Here is a 20,739-nt window from a genome sequence, read left to right on the forward strand (position 1 = left end):
GAAGCAGATTTTGATTAGACATCAGGAACAATTCTCTGCTGGCAAGTACTGTTTAACAATGGACCAGATTGCCTCAGAAGATGATGGACTTTCTTTCCCTGGAGCTATTTAAGCAGAGGTTGTATAGCTATTTGTTAGACGTGCCATAATAGTGGATTCCAGCACTTAGCAGGGGGTTGTATTAGATGATCTCTAAGGTCCCTCCCAACCCATTCATTCTACTATTCTTCAGGCTAAGAAGTTAGTTTATAATGTCCTCATATGGCTATAAAAGTTTCCCATGGAGTATCTTGCAGTTTTTCTAATCGAGGTTTGTTAAAAATGCTACAATTGACTAGGTTCATAGCAGCACCATGAGCCATTAACTATAGCTTACAGACCACAATGGGTTTATACCTCCTGCTTAATCACACATAATCACATCATGCATAAAAGAGGGAAAGCTTAGCACAATGTGATGTCTGAAGCCAGTCAGGATAATCTATAGAGAAGCCAATGAAGTGTTAATGGTGTTGAAATGAATACATACCTGTGATTGCACCTCCCTTAAGCAGTGAATACCTCAACCCCAAATGACCTGGTAAAGACTCGGAATACTTACTGGGCATGGAATGCTGTCTTGGAGTGGGAAGGAGATTGAAAAACAATGGTTAAAGCCTCAGACAGAAGCAATCCATGTTTAATTGCAGAGTTCTCTTTATAATTTAACATATATCTACTTTTTGAAGATAAACTCTTGCTAGAGGTTGCATCTGTTGGTGCTAAGATAGAACAGTTATAAAGATATTGCTTTATAATGTACAGTCAGCTGTACATTCAGGGCAATTGGAGCCCTTGCCTTCTGAAATAAGGCAAGTTTTCTAAAAATGTCCAATATGGGAAAATTATAATAGTACAGTATATACAGGATTGAAACACAGCTGCTTTCACTGCATTAAGAGGCGGTTTTACTTCATATGGCTATTTCAAGTGTCCAGATTCACATCAATAAGTAGATAATAGATGTGTATGCTTGGATGTGGAATGTTGATTTTCCCCTAGGGAAACTTAACATTTGCCGAAAGATTTGGACATTACATCATAAAATGAAAGTAAAGGCTTCAGACAAACTAGAGAATCTTCCTGCTTTGCATAGCTTCTCTTATGTAAATATTTCTAAATTACAAGAACATTTTTTCAGCCTTCATCAACGTCTTATGTAAGCAAACAGGATCAGGAAGATGTTATTTATTTATTGGATTTATATCCTGCTTTGGGGCCAATAGATACAGTAGCACTTACAGTAGCTATTTGATAACTAGTAAAGAAATAAATACAAAGTTATGCAAGGGTTCTGTTTCCAAGAAATAATTTGTTAGGAGTCTATATGCATCTCTCTTTGGGATGAACAAACACCAAATTAAACTATTACTTTTTCCTGTAATGTTTGAATAGCAGTTTTTATATTTAAGATTGTGAAGTCCATTATAATGCTTACTTGATGCTTCTCTGGCACTAAACATAAATAAGCTTTGTCAAATTTAGGATAATTTAAAATCTGAGTAGATATGTAAAAACATGTGTTGTCCATCACTACTTCATTTACATTTGTTTCGTGGGCTCTAATACATTTTGATCTTTGGGACTTCACATCTAAGAAAGCTCAAGGACGCAGTACCATATGATAGAATTTTTGCCTAGCAGCAATTGGAAATTTTTGCAAACATTGTGGCATGCCATAAATGTGGTGTAGGATCCCTGAGTATTCTTAGAACAAGTTATCTCCTGATGCTTTGATAATGCTCAACAGAAGTAATAAGAAAACAGGCCTAATACTTACATTATCATGAAATTACCCTATATATTTTTCTGTAGGAGTACAGTCTTAATGGAATTCTTTATTTTAATGAATTTTAGAACCTGCTTCTGAAATTGGGGGAAACTTATTGAGGAGGTCCATATTGAGAAGATTGGTATTTGAGAACAAGCTGTATTTTGGGGATTTGTCTATGATTTCCTGTGCCAATGATTTTTGAGTTATATCTGAACCTACAGCATGCTTTCATAGAACCACATAAAATATTTAGTTATTAAAGAACAGGTTTTCAGATTAGTTGGCCATTGGTTGTACCTGAAGTTTATGGAGGTCGTAACAGTGGGCATCAGATTAGAAATGACTGTTGTTTTATTACAGTACATCTTTCTTCTGCCTTATTTTTGTCCAAACCAATAGTGAGAAAGTATATCCTGGTAGTTGTCTTGGAGAATGTGAAATACCCTTTCTTGCTAATTGATCCCATGGTCATTACAGCAATCAAACTTTAAGTTTCCTTTGTTCCTCGGCTGGCTTGGTCAGCCATGTGTTTATTTCTCTTCAGATTAAACAATGCTCTGGATTTTTAAAAAAACGACACAGACTTTCAAAGAGTATTCATTTTCTACTTCTGTCATCATGGTTCAGTGCCAGAAAACTGGAAAATTTATTCAAGGAGAAAGCAGGAAGTACTGTATATGGCTTGCTGTGTATACAGGTTGAATAATATCTCTGCAGATTACTGGTGGCTGGACTGCATGGACATTTATTATGCACTATGGCTCTTTGATTGCTAATAGTAGATTGTAAAGCTGGCTACCTCTTCTAGGATTTGTAAAGAAAGCACCTATTGTAAATTCTGTGGTTAAAAACTTTTTAATGATAAAGAGGAGGATTTAAATTAAAAATAAATGTAAGAGATTGGGCTGAGAAATTCTACTACTGCAGAAGTTTGACTTTATTGTGAGCTTTTTTTGTTTGTTTCTGGGGGAGTTAACCAAAATTATGTATAATTACATTCTTTTAATTTTCATAGTCACAGCTTTTTATTAAAAAGTGGCTAAAATACAAAGTGACACTTTGTAGGACTGATCATTATACCAGGAATGTTTTGACTATAGCTGTAACATTTACTAGTGAAAAGGTGGAAAATGTTTACTGTTTACATTTGTGTGTGTTATATCTATATTGCAACGTAGTCCACTTGCTAACAATAATTTGCAAAAGTCTTAATGATCCACTTGATGGACATAAGGGCTTGAATTGGTTTCTAACAGTGGCATAAATTGAGGGATGTTTCACTTTGTTTTTAAAATGTATTATGATCACATTTACAAACACATGAATGTATTACAGAAGAATTATCTTTAGCATGGAAGAATTGGTCACATTTCTGGTTGAGTATACACTGTGGCCAAGGTTCATCTGCCCTATGCAATATGTGACTTTGAATGTGTTTGTGCCCCTTAATTCTTGTCCAAATGGTAATAAAGGTCATAAAGCTGTTCCTAACAAGTGCTGGTTTATGTGTGGTAAGTTTGATACTATGTCAGACTTCTTGACAGTGGGGCAGAACTAGGCAAGGTGAGTAGGAAAATGATTTGTAATGTTATCTGGAATTCTTTTGAGCTTCTTGACCTGAGGACGTGTCTTGTAGTATGAGTGTTGCCCTCTGTGCAACTCTCACCTTCCTTCTTTGAGTGGCCAGTGAGGTGTGTTTGTAGTGGGATTTGGGAACTGGTGAACATCTCTCTGAGGAAGGTTTCATTTTGAAAGAGGCAGTGGACCCTATGTCGAAGAGGCCATCTCTCAGTTCAGCTGTATTCACTTCCAGTGTTTCCAACCTTCCCTTTGTAGTGAAGATCGTTGAGAAAGTGGTGGCAACAAAGAATCATAGAAGAAGAAAATTCTCTGTAATTAATTACTTTCATTTGGGATTCAGGTCCAGGTGTGGGACAGAAAAGGTATTGGTTACTCTAGGGAATGACCTTCTTCAGGACTTGGATGTGAGGAACGTTGGTCTTATTAGACCCTTCTGTCAGCCTTACCAGGTAGACCAGACAGGAAACATGACCAGATAAGCCAATTCTACTTTATTGTAAAGCTACATTAACAGAGTCTTGGAAGTCTGGAAATACAATTCTCTTGCCATTTCCTTTATGGCCCAAAAACCTAGGGAGGGTCTCTTTTGAGCCTCTTGTCCTGTCCGTTATGCAGCTGCAGGCGATGTTCTCTCTTATCTGATTGTTACCTAGGCAGCATCTCTTTGCCCTGTCTCCCAAGTTCTTTCTCACATACCATTACACCTTCAGCGTTATTCAAAATCTTACAAAATATTTTGTAACTGTGAACGGCTTACAAGGTTCGGGTACGCTTTCATCGTTCAGTTCCTACCAGAGTGGGCAGTTCCAATCAGTAGTAGTAGTAGTAATGGGAGAAGAGCAATAAATTCCATGGCTATTCTAGTGTGGTGATTCACAGAGTTTGGTCCAAATGTTATTTAACATCAGTATGAACCTGATGGGAGAGATCATCCATTGATTTGGAGTGAAGTATCATCAATATGCTGATTATACTCATTTTTGTAGGGTTTTACCTGGACTCATGGCTCCTGTTAGAACAGCAGATAGAGTCAGTGGCCAAGAGGTATTTGCCCAGCTTCAGCTGATGTGGCCATTATGGTGCTAACTGGACTAGGAGGTCTTGTCTATGGTAACTCATGCCTTTTTGTATGTGTCAGTGTATGGGAGGGTGTGTGACCTCAAGTCTTGATTCCTGGCAACTGCCTGGAGAAATCCATGCAGTTTTCTGGCAACATTTTCGGAAATGGTTTGCCACTGCCTTCTTCCTAGGGCTAAAAGAGAGTGAGTGACCCAAAGTCACCCGGCTGGTTTTGTGCCTAAGGTAAGGCTAGAACTCACAGTCTCCTGGTTTCTAGCCTGGTGCCTTAAATCACTACTCCAAACTGGCTCTCTCTGCTTTTGTTACATAGGCTTACATGCCATTCCAGACTGATTCAGAGCAGCTTACAACACTTCCCTACATAACTTGATTAAAATAGAAATACAAAAATCATAATAATATATACGGTCAGTCACTTAATCAACATCTTCCTCCCTGGGATCACTATCTCAGGCACACATTTAATGTTCCACTTCATCCCCAAAGGTATCTGAAAAAGTCAAATTTTAATGGCCTTCTAGAAAACTAAAGGGATGGAGCTATCCATATATCGGGGATGGGGCTGCCGCTGAGAAAGCTAATCCTTGAACTCCCTGACGGTGATACTACTTAGGGGTCAGGATCCATATATTTAAAAAGGTGGGATAAAATGAGGAGGAGAAGGAGGAGGAGGAGGTCGTCTTCCTTCTGGATTCACCCGTTGGGCAGATTCTCCTTGGAGAGGGTGATCTCAGAGAAACCTAGGTCCTGAGCTCTAAAGAACTTTAAAGGTAACCATTGGCAACTAGTACAGCTCCCACAGTAGAGATGTGACACATTCAAAATGAGCTGAGCCCTTTACTTCTTGGGCTGCTGCATTTTGGACCAGCTGCAGTTTCTGAATGGTCTTCAAGGACAGCCTCACTTAAAGCAAATTGCAATAATCCAACCATGAGATGGTCATAGCATGAGTGACTGTCAACAGAGCTTTCCATCAAGGAATGGATGCAAATGGCACACAAGAGTAAGCTATGCAAATGTCCTCCTGGCTATGGCCTGTACCTGGTCTTCCAGAAGGAGTCCTGGGTTCAAGAGGACCTCCTGGACTGAAGAATTGCTTTCGAGGAGTGAGTGCAACCCCATCTAGCAACAAAGTTTGAATTTTACTAGAGTCACTTGGCTTCTGAACTCACTGCCACTTCATCTTGCTGGGACTAAGTCTTTCTGTTTCCAGGTTCTAAGAGAGATCCTCAACTACATCTCCTGTTTAGCCTGGAGAGAGAGATAGGACTCCACCCATGAAATTCATCATAGCGACCCAATAACCAATCTTCCACTCCACTGTTTCCTAACAGGGTCCAACTCACCTTTGACAAGGCTACTTGATTCCTTGTTGCAAAAGCAGGGAGACGTATTAATGCTTCATTGTTCTTATTTTCACTGTGTAGGTTAAACCTGAGCTCATAGGTTTGTTGTGTGCCAGTGTCATCCCAAGTATCTCTTCTGCCACTTCATTTTCTGGAGCTCCTTAGTTTATAGCTTGGATCAGTGCACAGGGAGAGAGCCTCAGAGCAACTGCCTCCTTATTCCAGAGGTTGACTAGTGCCTCAGCAGAACTGTCCCCACTCCCCTGGACCTCAAGAATGTTCGTATCATGACTTGATTGAATTATTGTAACAATCTACTTGGGGCTGCTTCTGAAGCTACAGTTGGTGCAGAACCAAGTGGCCAGACTTCTAAAAGGAGAAAACCCACTACTGTGCAGTAGCTACCATTCTGTGGCTTCTACATGGGCTAGCAAAAAGCCAATTCAAAAACCCAGGTCCAATTCAAAGTCCTGATTATTGCCTTTAAAGCCTCATACAGCATGGCAGTGGCATATATAAGGAGCCATCTAATCCAACTTCAATCTGCCCACCCTGTGAGGATTTCTAGAGAAGGCCTGCTCAAAGACCCGCCTGGCATTATATGAGAGAAGTGTGGGCCTGGAGGGACGTCTTCTCAGTGGTAGTCCTCTCATATGGAATCCCTTGGGCCCTCTTTTATGGCATTCAAGAAGTAGTTCAAAATCTTCCTTTTAAAACAGGCTTTGTTTATTCATTTATTTTATTCAATTTAGGCGTTGCTCAGCTCTAAGCTGACTCTGGGTGCCCTCCCCAAAAGATCAAAGTACAATACAAAATAAATAAACAATGCAATCTGGCCACATAAGACACGGACGTATACAAAACATATCCAACAAGGAGTTTCATCCACCCTGCCTCCTGGGAGAACAGCAAGGTCTTCAAGGCCTTCCAGAACATCATCAGGTTGGGAGTCAGATGGATCTCAAGATGGATCTCATTCCAGAGGGCAGGTGCTGCAACAGAGAAGGCATGCTTCCTGGTCCTGATAGATGGCACTGTTTAATGGAAGACTCAAACTGGCTTGTGCAGAAACTAGGGGAGACAGGCGGTCTCTCAGATAATCTGATGCTATACCAGGTAGGCCAGTATAGGTAATAACAAGCACTTTGAATTGTACCTGGAAGCATACTGGCAACCACTACAGCTCTCAAAGCAGACGTGTGAACTTGGCAAGCTGAGGCATGCCCATCATTGCTTGTGCTGCTGCATTCTGGATGATTTGAAGCTTCTGAGTGGCCTTCAAGGACAGCTTTATATACAGTGTGTTGCAATAATTGAACCTTGAGGTGATTAGGGTGTGAGTGTCTGTCTGTAGGACTTGCCAATTCAGGAAGGGATGCAACTGGTGCACCAGATACAGCTGTGTGAAGGCCTTCTTATTCACAGTGCCATCTGCTCTCAGAGCAGGAGCTGAGAGTCCAAGAAGACGCCCAGATTGTGTACCACTCTTGAATGGGGAAGTGTGGCCTCATCCAAGATTAAAGATGGAAAATTGCCAGGTCTAGGGAGCCCTAATATCCACAGCCATTTGGTCTTGGTAGCATTGAGTTAGAGTTGGATTCTTCCCATCCATGCTCACACAGCCTTCAGGTACAGTGACAGGACCTCAACATTTTGGTGCCTAGGCTTTTTTTGGGGGGGGGCTTGTTTGTTTAACTGGGTTTTAATTGTATTAACTGAGGTATTTAAGATGTTGCTTTTATATTGATTTATATTACTATATGCTGTCTAGTGTCTTTGGACTGGGTGGTACAGAATTTTTAAAATAAATGATTGATTAAATAAATAAATATTCTATGCAGCATTACCAACATTTTTATTAGTTTCAAATTGTAACCTTTGTCAAGAATCTGCTGTGCAATAGTCTTCAGTGATGAGGCTGCCTAAATCAGGTGCTTTTTTTACAAATCCAATTTTTATTTCCCTGTTTTCTAGAAGCCTGCTCAAAATGCAAAGTGAGAACCTGGAACCAGTAAATTACTACGTTGGAATTGATGTTGGCACAGCAAGTGTCCGTGCGGCTTTGGTAGACCAGTTTGGCACGATAGTGGCTTATGCAGACAAGCCAATTCAAATTTGGGCACCACAACCTGATTATTATGAACAATCCTCTGATGACATCTGGGCAGCTTGTTGTATAGTCACAAAGGTACGGACATAGTGTGAATGAATGACTATCATATGCTACATGCTCGGAGAAGGCTTTTCTAATTAGCTGAGAGAAGTTGGCTGTCTTTGAAAATGGTTGCAATGTGACATTCACCCAGATATGCAAGAGATACATGATTTTAGAAGGTCAGCCATCTCTTTGCTGCTAAGTTTACAAAATTTTGGCTTCTTTGTTCTGTGTTTGTCTGTATGATAGCCATGTTATTTAGTTTAAAGAGTGACAGCAGCTTCTGACAAAATTTGTCTTGTGTCAGTCACAGCTGCATTCTTTCTCTCTCTCTTTCTGTATCAAATGTCCACTCCCTGTGTTTTAATTGTATGCAGGGTTTTAATTGTATCCTTTTTAATGTACAGTATATAACAAAGTTCTACTAAAAAAAGGGCAGCTGCTTTTGAACTGGATCTCCTTCATCTATTGAGCAATTTATTCATTAATTTATTTTCAGGGTGGGGTGTATGGACAGCTTTAGTCTTTTTCCAACTCAGCTGCTGGGCTTGTGCTTGGTTTCGATTGTAAAATTTCTATCCTGAAGTTGTGTTTTTTTCACCCAAGAAAAGCACTCAGGGAAAAACAAAATCTTTCGGAAGTTTTTTTTTTTTTTAAATAAGCGATTCTGTATGTCTGAGCACATGCTCAGATAAAAGCATACATAATTTTTCCTCAATATGATTGAGAGGCATATGTATATTTATATTTTGTAACTGCGTATACATGGTAATGGAAAACCAAACTGAAAATTGTATAATGAATGTAAAATAAAAGGTTATTACTCTGTTCTGGCTCCTTTGCTTTGTTGGTTAATCAAGATATGCCTATATGGATATTATGAGCTCAAGTGGTAATGGACTTTGGGGACAGTGGCATGTTTTAGTCCTCTAAAAAAGCTGTGGACTCAAACCAGCCAATGTTCTGAGGTTGGCTTTTTAAATATAAATGAGATGCTTGGTAATTTGTAGATGGACAGTTCATTGTTCTCTTGTTATTGATCAGCCTTTTCAAACATTAATGAGCCGTGCTATTGAGTGAGTGTCCTAAGAGGTTGAGGCCAGAACAATTGCTATGTGAATAATGAAATAGGAATAGAAAGCTTCTCTTCATCACACATTTCCTCCCTATTCCCTTTTCTTAACTTGAATATTACCAGAGTGTAATAACAATATATTTAATCTGAATTACAAAGTATATAAAAAGTAAGAGTGATTCTCACTGACACTGATAAAAAGAAAACTTTCACCGGCACTGATATTTGTGTTTTATTTATCATTTATTTGGGGAGGAAATGGCTTCTTGACACTCAGAGTTGATAATCCAGTTGCCAATTTCCTTCATCCCTTCTCCTTCATTTCTTTCTTTAATAGAGCAACTCTCTTATTTCCTTTCTGTCCTCGGATTGTAATTGCCATTTCTCTATTTTAATATGGAATAATTTCTTTGACAGTATTTTAACATTTTTAAAAATATGGTATTGTATTAATGTTAACACTTTTGTGAGAAAAGGGGCGTGACGGCAGAATCACCCTACCCCTTCGTGGCTTTCGGAGGACTGAGACCTTTTAAAATGTAGCTGAATGCATTTTAAGTGCAGCTGAAGAGGAGCACAGATGGATCATCAGACTTGGAAGATTCTGTTAATACAGCTTATCTCAATAAAGCTTACTTCTAGCCTTCTTGTAGAGCTGATCTGGACAACCTTATAGGGCTGACATCAATCTTGCAAGTCTGATTGTGTTTTTCCTCCCCTCCTTCTTATGCCCTAATGAGTCAGGGAGGAGCCAGCCTGAGTCTCCCTGATATTACCCAAAGCTTAAGGAATGCTTTGGCCAGTTTTGTTTCTGTAAGGTCTTCTGAATATTTCCCTCAAGGCCATCTCTGTGGCTCTTTGCTTCAGATAATACTGCTCATAAAGCTTTATCTTTGTTAGTGACACCTATTGTTACTCAGATTAGACAAATGTTTCTTAAACTGGGTTCTGAAGATTTAGTTTTTTTGTTGGTTTCAGATCCGTTCAGTTCCACCAGCTAAACAAGTAGTATATCCATGAAAGAATTAATATTAACAGATTTCTTCTCAGATGTCATATTGAAACAGTTGGAAAAAAAATCATGAGAACACTTTTGAATGAGAGTTCACCAAAACAATGAGCCATTTATTTATTTATTTATCAAATTTGTCACCGCCCATCTCCTCCAAACGGAGGGACTCTGGGCCGTTTACAGCATAAAACAATAACTATACAATAAAATTCCAATATAAAATATAGACTAAAACAATTTTAAAAACTACCAAATATAATAAAATCCCGATGGCTATGGTCTCATTCAGTCCTTGCGTAGGAGGGGCACTTCAAGGCACTAGCCAACCCCAAGTATGACTATTCTCCTCCCTGCCCCAAGCCCGATGGCAGAGTCAGGTCTTCAATTTCCTCCGGAAGGCTAGGAGCGATGGGGCTAGCCTCACCTCTGGGGCAAGATGTTCCAAAGGGCGGGCGCCACTGCAGAGAAGGCGCGCCTCCTGGGCCCCGCCAGATGGAATTCTCTTGCAGACGGGGTCCGCAGCATGCCCTCTCTGCATGACTGGGTGGGACAGGCTGATGAAGCAGGGAAGAGGCGGTCCCTCTGGTAACCCGGTCCCATGCCATGTAGGACTTTAAAGGTGATAACCAACACCTTGAATTGGACCCGGAAGCAAACTTTCTCTTAGTAAGAAAACATTGTTGATGTTTTTCCTTCAACTTATTTTTTTCTGAAAGTGGATTTTTCACAATCACAATAACCAACATCAAATATTACACTGAAAGTTACACATACTATGTGCTATGCATTTAATGAAATTTTTTTTTGTTTCACAGAAAATTACCCAAGGAATAGATATTTCCCAGATTCGAGGACTTGGCTTTGATGCTACCTGTTCCCTTGTTGTTTTGGATAGCCATTTTCATCCTTTGGCAGTCAACTCTGAAGGTAAAACCTTCAACTAACTATCAAGATTTGCAATATTAAAGTGGTAGTTTAAAAATTAAATCTGTATAATAACAATGTAGCCAATAGAAATGCAATTATAAATGGTGCTGGTATAGAGTTATCCATTTTTCAGATAGATTTGTTTAAAATGTTTATGTTTAAGTACACAGCTTTTCATCGTTTTTATGGAAGAAGATTTGCCATCAAGTTTTATCTGAAGTATCAAGCGAAGTGAGCTAGAAAGTGCAAGTGTGAACACAAAGTGGCTGATTCAGAAAGAGGTGAAAATCTCATTAGGGAAAGAGGGCTAAATTGCAGGGCTACAGTAAGATGGCAAAGGAAATAGTCCTCTTTTTGATCTTGTGCATTTCTACATGGGATCTGCAGCTGCATTGAGACATTTTTTTGACTGGGTACATTCATCCTCATCTCCTAAAAAACAAAAAAATATGGATCCTTCCTTTCCCCATACAGTCATGTGAAAAAGTAAGTACACCCCATTGATTTTTTTTACTTTTTCACTATATTTCAACATATAGATACTTGATCTTCATTTCAGCATTATTGTTAGATAAAGGACGTATAATATAACAAATACAGAATCATGCACTATTTACATTTTGTAGTCCATTCTGTAATTTAAATAAACATAAAGATGAAATGAATAGACCATAAATTGGCATCTTGGGCATCACTGAATTGAAATGGACTGGGATTGGACCCTTTTAGTCAGGGTACTGTTTACTATTCAGAGTGTGAAAAACAAGGATGGTTGTTTGTTGCTTTCATAACAAGAAGGATATATAAGTAAGGGCAGTACTTGAATATAATGCAATCAATGACTGAATAAAATCAATCAGACTTCGTAGATAATCCTTTAATATAACAGTTATCCAAACTTTTGCTCCAACCACTGATGCAGAAGAAGAGGAGGCTGATGAATTTATGATCAAATACACTCTGAAATGAGCAGAACATGCAAGCAAGATATACTGCCTATGATTGGAGACTGGAATATCAAAGCATTAAGAAGAAAAATGTAGTTGGACTGTATGGCCTTTGTTGTTGTTGTTCAGTCGTTAAGTCATGTCCGACTCTTCGTGATCCCATGGACCATAGCACGCCAGGCCTTCCTGTCCTCCACTGTCTCCTGGACTTTACTCAAATTCATGTTCATTGCATCGGTGATGCTGTCTAACCATCTCATCCTCTGCCCTCCCCTTCTCCTTTTGCCTTCAGTCTTTCCTAGCATCATGGTCTTTTCCAGTGAGTCCTCTCTTCACATTAGGTGGCCGAAGTATTTGAGCTTCAGCTTCAGTATCTGTTCTTCCAATGAGCAGTCAGGGTTGATGTCTTATCAATTTCTACCAATTTCTTCATTGCTAATACAGACTTATAACAACAAAAACAACCTCTATATATGTGAACATTACCAGATGCATTACATAGAAATAAAATTGATTGTATTATTGGTACAAGGAGGTGGAAGAGCTCAGTTATAATAGCAATGATGTGACCAGAGTCTGACTGTGGAACAAAATATGAACTGCTCATGTGAAAATTCCAAGTCAAGCTGAAGTGGAGGAAGAAAGCCAAATGATTTCCACAAAATGATCTCAATCATATTCCCACCGTTTTCAAGGAAAACTTCAGGAATCGCTTTGCAGTCCTGAACCTCAATGATAGAGAAGCAGAGGAACTGTGGAATGAACTTAAAAGAAGTTGTTAAGAAGGAATGTGAAAAGAGACTGTCAGATGAAGAAACAGAAGAAAGCAAACTGGATATCAAAACAAACCATAGAAACTGCCAAGAAGAGAAGAAAAGAGAAGCCAAAGCCAAGAAAGACAAAAATCTCAGGAAGGAACTTAACAAAGAGTTTCAGAAAGCTGTTAGAAGAACAATGACACCTGTAAAGACATCAAGATGGAAAGAGCCACACAAACAACCCCCCCCCCCAAGCAAACAACAAAAACCAAATCAAACCAAGGAACATCTTCCAAAAGATTTTTGAACTTAGATGGAGGTTCCAACCTTGAACTGATATGCTAAAGGCTGCCAATGGACAAATACCAATCGAAGCAAATATTTGTAGCTCAGGATTAAACTGTGGAGTCCTTGGTGCTCTCTGAGCCTTGTTGTTTTCTTGCAGACGTTTCATTGCCAGACTAGGCAACATCTTCAGTGCAAAGAGGGAGTGGGCCTTGCTCTCAGTTTATATACCGTGGCTTGCCCTGCTTGTGATGGTAGGGGTGTTGTTCTCTCCTTGGGAGTTCTTTCATTAGGCTGTTGTTTGCTGCTTGGTTGATTGCCTGAGTTAATAGTTCCTTGATTAGGGTGTATTGTGCTGTTTGATGGTTCATCTGGTGTTAATCCTAGTGTTGATTTTTGCATATCTGGGTGTTGATTGCTGGCAAGGGAGTGTACTGGTCTTTTGGCTTTTCTATTGTCTCTTTTGAATGGTATGTAAATGTTGTTTACCTCTATGTGTCTGTTGATGGCTGCTTTGTCTGAGTGCCAGGCTTCCAGGAATTCTCTGGCTTGGATTTGGCGTGGTTTAGGATGCTCACAGTTTCCCAGCTGAAATTATGGTTAAATCACTCCATCTGTTGTGAGATTAAGGAGTTCTCATCATGTCTTCTGACTGCCAGTTGGTGTTCGTGGATTCACTCTGCTAGTCTTCGGCCTGTCTGTCCTACATAGTGGCTGTTACAGTCTTTGCACTGTATGTTGTAAATAACTCCTGTTTTTTCTTCTTGGGCTATTGGGTCTTTTGGGTTACTTAATATGTTTTGAAGAGTTTTAGTTGGTTTATGTGCTATGGGATGCCATGTGGTTGTAACAGTCTGTTGGTGGTTTCTGAGATGTTTCTGATGTATGGCAGCGTTATCCTTTTCATAGTTTCCATTGGTTGGGTTGTAGTGGGTTGGGTGGTGAAGCACTTTTTGATAAAGTTGAGCAGGTATCCATTTTGTTGGAAGATGCTGTGCAGATGTTCTTTTTCTTTTCTTTTTTTTGGTGTTTTGGTGCAGTGTGTAAGTGCTCAACTGAATAATGTTCTTACACAGCTTCTCTTGTGGGAGGTTGGATTGTTACTTTGGTAGTGGAGCACTTGGTTGGTGTGGGTAGCTTTCCTGTAGACATGTGTTTCTAACTTACCATCATTTCCTCTACTGATGAGGATGTCCAGGAATGGTAGTGAGTTGTTGTTTTCTTCCTCCCTTTGAATTTTATTCCATTAAAGATGTTATGGATGGTTTTGTGGGTTTCTTCCAGTTGTTTCTTTTGTATTATGACAAAAGTGTCATCTACATACCGGATCCATACTTTGGGTTGTATGTGTGGGAGTGCTATCCTTTCTAGACGCTGTATTATGATCTTTGCTATAAGTCCTGAAATTGGTGATCCCATGGGTGTTCCTTGATCTGTTGATATATTTCTCCATCAAACTGAAAGTAGGTTGTAAGGCAGAGGTTGATGAGGTCCATTATCCTGGGTATTTCTATTTTGGTGTATTTGTCTAGGTCAGGTGTGTTGTGCAGAACTGCAGCCATAGATTCTTTCGCTAGTGCCTGGTCTATGGATGTGTAGAGAGCTGTAACGTCAAATGATACCACGATCTCATCTTCTATTTTTATGTTTTTGATTTTCTGGAGGCACTGTAGTGGGGAGTTGATCAAATGTTCACTCTCCTCTGTGAGGTGTCTGAGTTTCTTTGTAAGCTCTTTAGCTATGTTATATGTGGGAGTCCCTGGTAATGATACAATGGGCCGAAGTGGTGTGCCCGACTTGTGTATCTTGGGGCATCCATAGAGACATGGGAGGATGGGTCCACTGCTTTTCATCTACCTCTGTTCTTCTTGTATAATTTGGCCTTTCTTGGTGAAGTTGTTGAGAATTCTTTTTACTTGGTTGTCCAGTTTCTGTATGGGATTGATGTTCACTGGGGTGTACGTTTCTTTGTCCTCAAGTAATTCTTTGGCCTTTTGTATATACTGTGATCTGTCCATAATGATGGTGGTGCGACCTTTGTCTGCTGGGAGGATGATGATGGTTTGGTCCATCTTTAGGTGTTTGGGGGCTGCTCTGTCCTCTGCTTTCAGTTGGTTCTGTTTCCACGTCCTTCTGATTTGTGGTATGATTGTCTGTCTTACGTCCTCTTGGGTTTTTGTAGTGAGTCCTGTAGTTTTAAATACCACTTCTAGAGCTGCGAAGAATTCTAATTTATTTGCATCTTCTGTGTTGTAGTTCAGGCCTCTCTGTAGGATATTGTGTTCTGCAGTGGATAGTGGGCGGCTGTACATGTTGACCACCCATTCTGGTTCTGGTGCCTCAAGGACTCCACAATGGACAAATAGTAACCTATTCCAAGAAAATCAAGCAAAGAGAAAAGGAGTGTGCTGAAATACGGTACAGTAGAGATGTCAGCATCCAAGATACCTTAGAAGATACTCTATACTTACAAGAACATCTAGTACTAGAAGATGAAGTTAGATCAGCACACTGGTCATTCCCAAGTCATAAGGCTACAGGGATTAATGAGATATTTACAGAAATATGGCAAACAATAGAAAAAGAATCTGTAAAGGTTTTAACCAGTAAACAATACCAGCAAATCTTGAGAATGACACAGTAAGCAACAGATTGAAAAAAATCAGTTTACATACAATACCCAAGAAAGGAAACTTAACAGAGTGTGGAAACTATCCCCAAATATCCTTCATTTGACATGCTAGTAAAATAATGTTTAGGATCATCTAGTGCAGATTAGAAATGGAAAGGGAGATGCCCAATGTTTAATCTGTCATTTGAAAAGCATGAGAAACAAGAGACATTTATTGCTGAGGCACGCTGGATAATTGGAAAAGCCAAAGAATACTTAAAATAAATCAATATGTCCTTCCTTGATTAAAGAAAGGTCTTTGATTGTGTCAAGTCAAGTAATGGAATGTGCTCAGGAAAATGGGAATTCCAGAACATCTCATTGTCCCAGTGCAAAACCTATACATAGGTCAGGAAGCCGCAGTCCGAATGGAACATGGCAAAACAGACCAGCTCCAGACTGACAAAGGATTGAGATTCTCCCTTTATTTATTCAACCTATACTCCAAATATATGGGGGGAAGTTGGAATGGAAGATGAGCATAGTTTTAAAACTGGAGAAGAAACATCAATAACCTGCCCTACGCTGATGACACTAGCTGAAAATACAAATGATCTTCAAGTTGTAATAATAAGTGTCAAGGAACACAGTGAAAAAAATGGAACGAAGACTAAATATAAGGAAGACCAAACTAATGGCAACAAGTACAGGAACATATTACCTTGGTCTAGGTGCTGTTATACATCTATTTTCTGTTTAACTATAGCTTTTATAGTTGCTAATGCAGTCAAAAGGAAGCAGAAACTGTAACTTCTTTTGTGTAATCAGAAAAAGGGGTGGATCTCCTGTCAATATTGAACTTTCTTAATTGTACTGTGCCCAGTTACAATCGTGTGTGACTATTTTTGTGATCTGTTTAAACATATTGTAATTATAGGTATGGAGCCTGTTTCTAATGAAAAAACCTCTCTTTGCTATGGGTAGTATCTGGATCGAAGACTGTTGGATCCTATGATGGAAGAATATGTGCACAAAATATTTAAGTGGTAACAATGACTGATTTGGTTTTGTTTTATAAGGAGAACACAGAAGAAACATCATCATGTGGATGGACCATCGTGCAGCAAATCAAGTAGCACACATCAATGAGATGCAGCATAATGTGTTGTGCTTTGTTGGTGGTGTGATGTCAGTTGAGATGCAGCCACCTAAATTGCTATGGATGAAAGAAGTGAGTGAGTTCAAGAATGCAATAGACTGCTTTTTTTTTTGCCAAGAAAGTTTTAATCTTCTAACTTGTATCTCAACCTTTGTCAATCTGCTCCTTGTTAAGCTATGCTTTCCAATATCCCCAGCCAGCTTAGCCTATCATCCTATCTAACCTGCTCCTCTTCTTAGCCTTCTATTTACCATGATTAAGTTGGCTGGGGACAGTGGGAGTTCGATCAAGTGGAACTGGTGGAAGCATGTTAGGGAAGGCTGCTGTAAATATTCAGAGATGATGAAATATAGAAGTACTGGAAACTATCAGTAACAGCGAAGTTAAAATGGAAAATTGAATAACTTTCTAAAGATTCCTGCTTTTTATGTTGGCTGTTAGTTACATTCCTAACATGGTCATTTTTAAAAATTGAATTAAAAATATTTAATATTTTCTCAGTTGGAGGACCTGGCATGTTGTATATTTGCCTTTAGAAGAATGAGATCAAGCCTGAACTATTTGCTAACCACAGAAAAAAAATATAGCTAAATATAAAAGTGTTAATTAATTTTAACCAACTTCTGTAATATTTTACATTGGAGAGTGATAGGACTAACTTGTCATCCAGCTATGTGTATGCTGAACTTCAGAGTTCATACTGTAATTAGGATTTTTAATTGATTCTATTGGTTGTTTGGTCTTCTAAGAAGTAAATAGTAGAAGTGATATAAAGAAATGTAGTTTTTTCTCTTTTCCCAATGATTCTATCTCTTGTTTGCTGTGGCTTGGATGTATAAGGATTTTGTAGTTATTCCTTACTGCCAGATGGCAAAACACAACATTTAGTACATTGTTCTGCATATTCTGGTGATGGGAGCTAGCTGGCACTGAACAACACATGTCCAGGATTTAAGGATTTAGTAACAATATTAATGGGTGTCTGCAGGTTCCTGCTGCTTTTATCAAAATGATGAAAGGATCATTGCACCATGATGCTGCAAGCTCCGCCCCTTTTGGATGTGCATGTGATGTCACAATGCATGTACCAAAGGGGCAGAGCTTGCATTGCAACAGCTCCACACTGCTTTAATTAGATTGACCCATTTGACAAAGCTGCAGGCATTCATAAGGGAACCAGCACTTTAGCAGTCATTCCATCTAAAGGAGAACATTTAAGTTTGAAAAATATTTGAGGTTGGAATGGGAATTGAGCAAGTTTCTTTATCAATTGCACACAAGAGTATAACACTTTTTGCATGGAAGAAATAAATTGGCACATTAAGAATGTGTATGAAGTATGGGGGGAAATTGAATGGAAGGGCCATTTGGATATTATTGAAGCATATGGAATTGAGATACTCTACTGAAAATTGATTGGATTAATAAGTTCAGGACAGACAAAAATGTTTCTTCACATAACAACTGTGGGATTTGTTTCTAATAGCTGATGGCCAGGAACATGCTAAGAGGCACTTTTGATCTCATTGTCAATATCTTATTTTAAGAGGTAAGATAGAATGTTCAGTTTTAAAGATGTACACTTCCAATTGAGAGATGCAAGGGAAAATGGGAATGCTACATACAGGATCTCTAGACAGTGCACTAGATTGAAAAAGCCATAGAATTTTGTAATATACTGTACATAAACTGTATTTAAGAGACTTGCAATCTCAGAGTGCAGATAATTGTTTTCAAAATAGTGCCTGTCCAGAAAATAAGTTGCTTTTTAAAATACAGAGAACTTTTAGTATTCCCAAACTGTCAATATGTTTTCAAATATCCATGTTTCTGTGTTAAGAGTAGGCTAGACATCTGTTCAGTTGGAGTTTAAATAAAGATCATTCCCTGAGGCTAGAAGGATTTCTTCAAATCATATTTATGTTGTTTTCCAAGCATATTCATCGATTCAAATAAGAATTTATTCATAATACAATTATATAATTACTTGTATTGATAATGCAATGTAGTTTTTGAAATGATATCCTGTTTTTCCCAATGTACTCAAAGCACCAAATAATAATTACAAATGGTAGACAGTCCTTGCTGTCGTCTTACTATTTGAAGTGGTGAGGTGCTCCCATCCTTCACTAAATCCCTAAAATCTCTACTTAGGTTGACTGGTTTTACCTGTATGAAACAGCCCTTCAACAGACAGAAGGCATTCTGTAAACACAGTCACAGTCTAGTGCCTTTTGTTAGTTTAATTTTTTTGTGGTACAGGTTGATATATAGCTTTTTAATATCAACTGTCAGATGAAAAGAAAAAAAGTGTGTACCATTTGAATTTTTTATAGGTCCCACCTGTCTGGCTTCTACATTTGGTCTTAGAGATGCTTTCGGTCTTTTAATGAAGGCCATTGTAAATTACCCCCTGCCAGTTTCTAATAGCTGAAGTTCCTTTTCCTGATTCTTACCATAGAGTGGGATTAGGTTGAGCTGGTGAAGGTCAGTGAAGTTAACCAACAGAAGGTGAGAGTGAAAGGTTCATGTTGATAGGGGTTAATTAGCATTGCTTAAGGATTCTGTTATGATATATGAATATTCACTTAAATTGCTCCACACTCAATGGTGTTTGAATTATAAGAGTTTTAGAAAAAGGTTTGGGTTTCCATACTTGCTGTTTAATGGTAATTAGAAATGTAAACAAATGAAATTCACCAACAAAACTGTTTAGGCTAGTAGCCCCAAGGAGACAAATATAGCCCATAGAAAATAAATGAGTGTGAAAATGTTATTTATTTTTTATTTTATTATTCAAATTTAATTATACAAAAATACAAGAAGTCTGTGGCTTGCCAAGTTTGATGTTATGGATATAGATTAGTTAATGGGAAGTCCTGCCTACCAATGAAGCGAATAATAGAATTTGTTATTTCTGATGGAGAAAAATATAATTTGTTTCCTCACAGTCAACATAGATAATTGTTGGTGTAATAATTTAAGTTGATGTAAAATATCAGTATCCTCTGGGTTTTTCTGTAACTCAATTTCTTTTACTTTAATTTGATCCAGGATAGTTTGCATTTTTTGTTGAGATTTCTTTTTTAAATTACAATTATGGTAAATAAAGTGACCTTTCATAACTGCCTTACTGGTGTCCCAAACAGTTTTTAGTTCAGTCCCTTGATGACAAAAAAATCTTTTAAACTCCTCTTGCAATCAACCAAAATGTTTTCTCTTTATAAAATAGCTTCATTCAATCTCCATCTAAAAGCCACAGATGCCCTTTTTATTTTCAAACTTACTGGATTATGATTAGAGAAAGTCTTTGGTAAAATATCAACCTTACACATTTTATTGGCTAAATTATTTGAAATCCATATCATGTCAATTCTTGAAAAGGATTTATGTCTTTCTGAGTAAAAGGTATATTCCCTTGCCAATCCATTTTTGTGTCTCCAGGAATCTACTAATGCCAAATTGTCTATCATGTCAAAAAAGGACTGTGGGAGTCTTCCTTGTTTAAGCTTAATTTCTTTTTCAGGTGTCCTGTCCAATCATGGGGAAGTTACACCATTCTAATCTCCTAGTAGGCACCAGCTTTGATATGAAAAAGATGACAATTCATTCAGAAGGTGTCTAAAAATTTACATGTTACAACTGTAACATTTTTCAGTATTCTCACAGCATTTGTGTCTTATTTCTTCAATGAATTATACTATTCATTTCAGTTCTATTCTTCAATATATCTGTGACAACATTGACTGAAGGTCAGTGGGCAAGTATCATCAACCTATTGAATCCTGCTTCTTTTATACATACCCACTATACCCAATTCATGCCTTCTGGCATACATTTTAGCTCCTTCATTCTTAATTAAACTGATACCTTCATTTCCTTGTGTGTATCAGACTACTTCATAAAGACAGACCACCTTCATTTAGCTCTGCAACTTCCTTCCACTTCTTTTTAGTTTCATAGGCACATATCTATTTTTATTTCTCTTAA

General features: G+C 38.4%; 1 protein-coding gene across 4 annotated transcripts in view; it reads left to right on the forward strand.

Annotated features, from left to right (window-relative positions):
* The window catches only part of FGGY (FGGY carbohydrate kinase domain containing), a 206,512-nt gene that overhangs the window by 12,661 nt on the left and 173,112 nt on the right, over positions 1-20,739 (forward strand). For all 4 annotated transcript variants that reach the window (XR_010067580.1, XR_010067581.1, XM_063298028.1 and 1 more), the window contains exons 2-4: positions 7,795-8,008; positions 10,878-10,989; positions 16,670-16,821. Coding sequence is in view for 2 of the 4 variants with exons in the window: in XM_063298028.1 (XP_063154098.1) it covers positions 7,808-8,008; positions 10,878-10,989; positions 16,670-16,821 (465 nt within the window). In the remaining 2 variants the exon portion in view is untranslated. The remainder of the gene's footprint in view (positions 1-7,794; positions 8,009-10,877; positions 10,990-16,669; positions 16,822-20,739) is intronic.

This window comes from Candoia aspera, chromosome 3 (assembly GCF_035149785.1).
Source record: "Candoia aspera isolate rCanAsp1 chromosome 3, rCanAsp1.hap2, whole genome shotgun sequence".
Lineage (NCBI taxonomy): Eukaryota > Metazoa > Chordata > Lepidosauria > Squamata > Boidae > Candoia > Candoia aspera.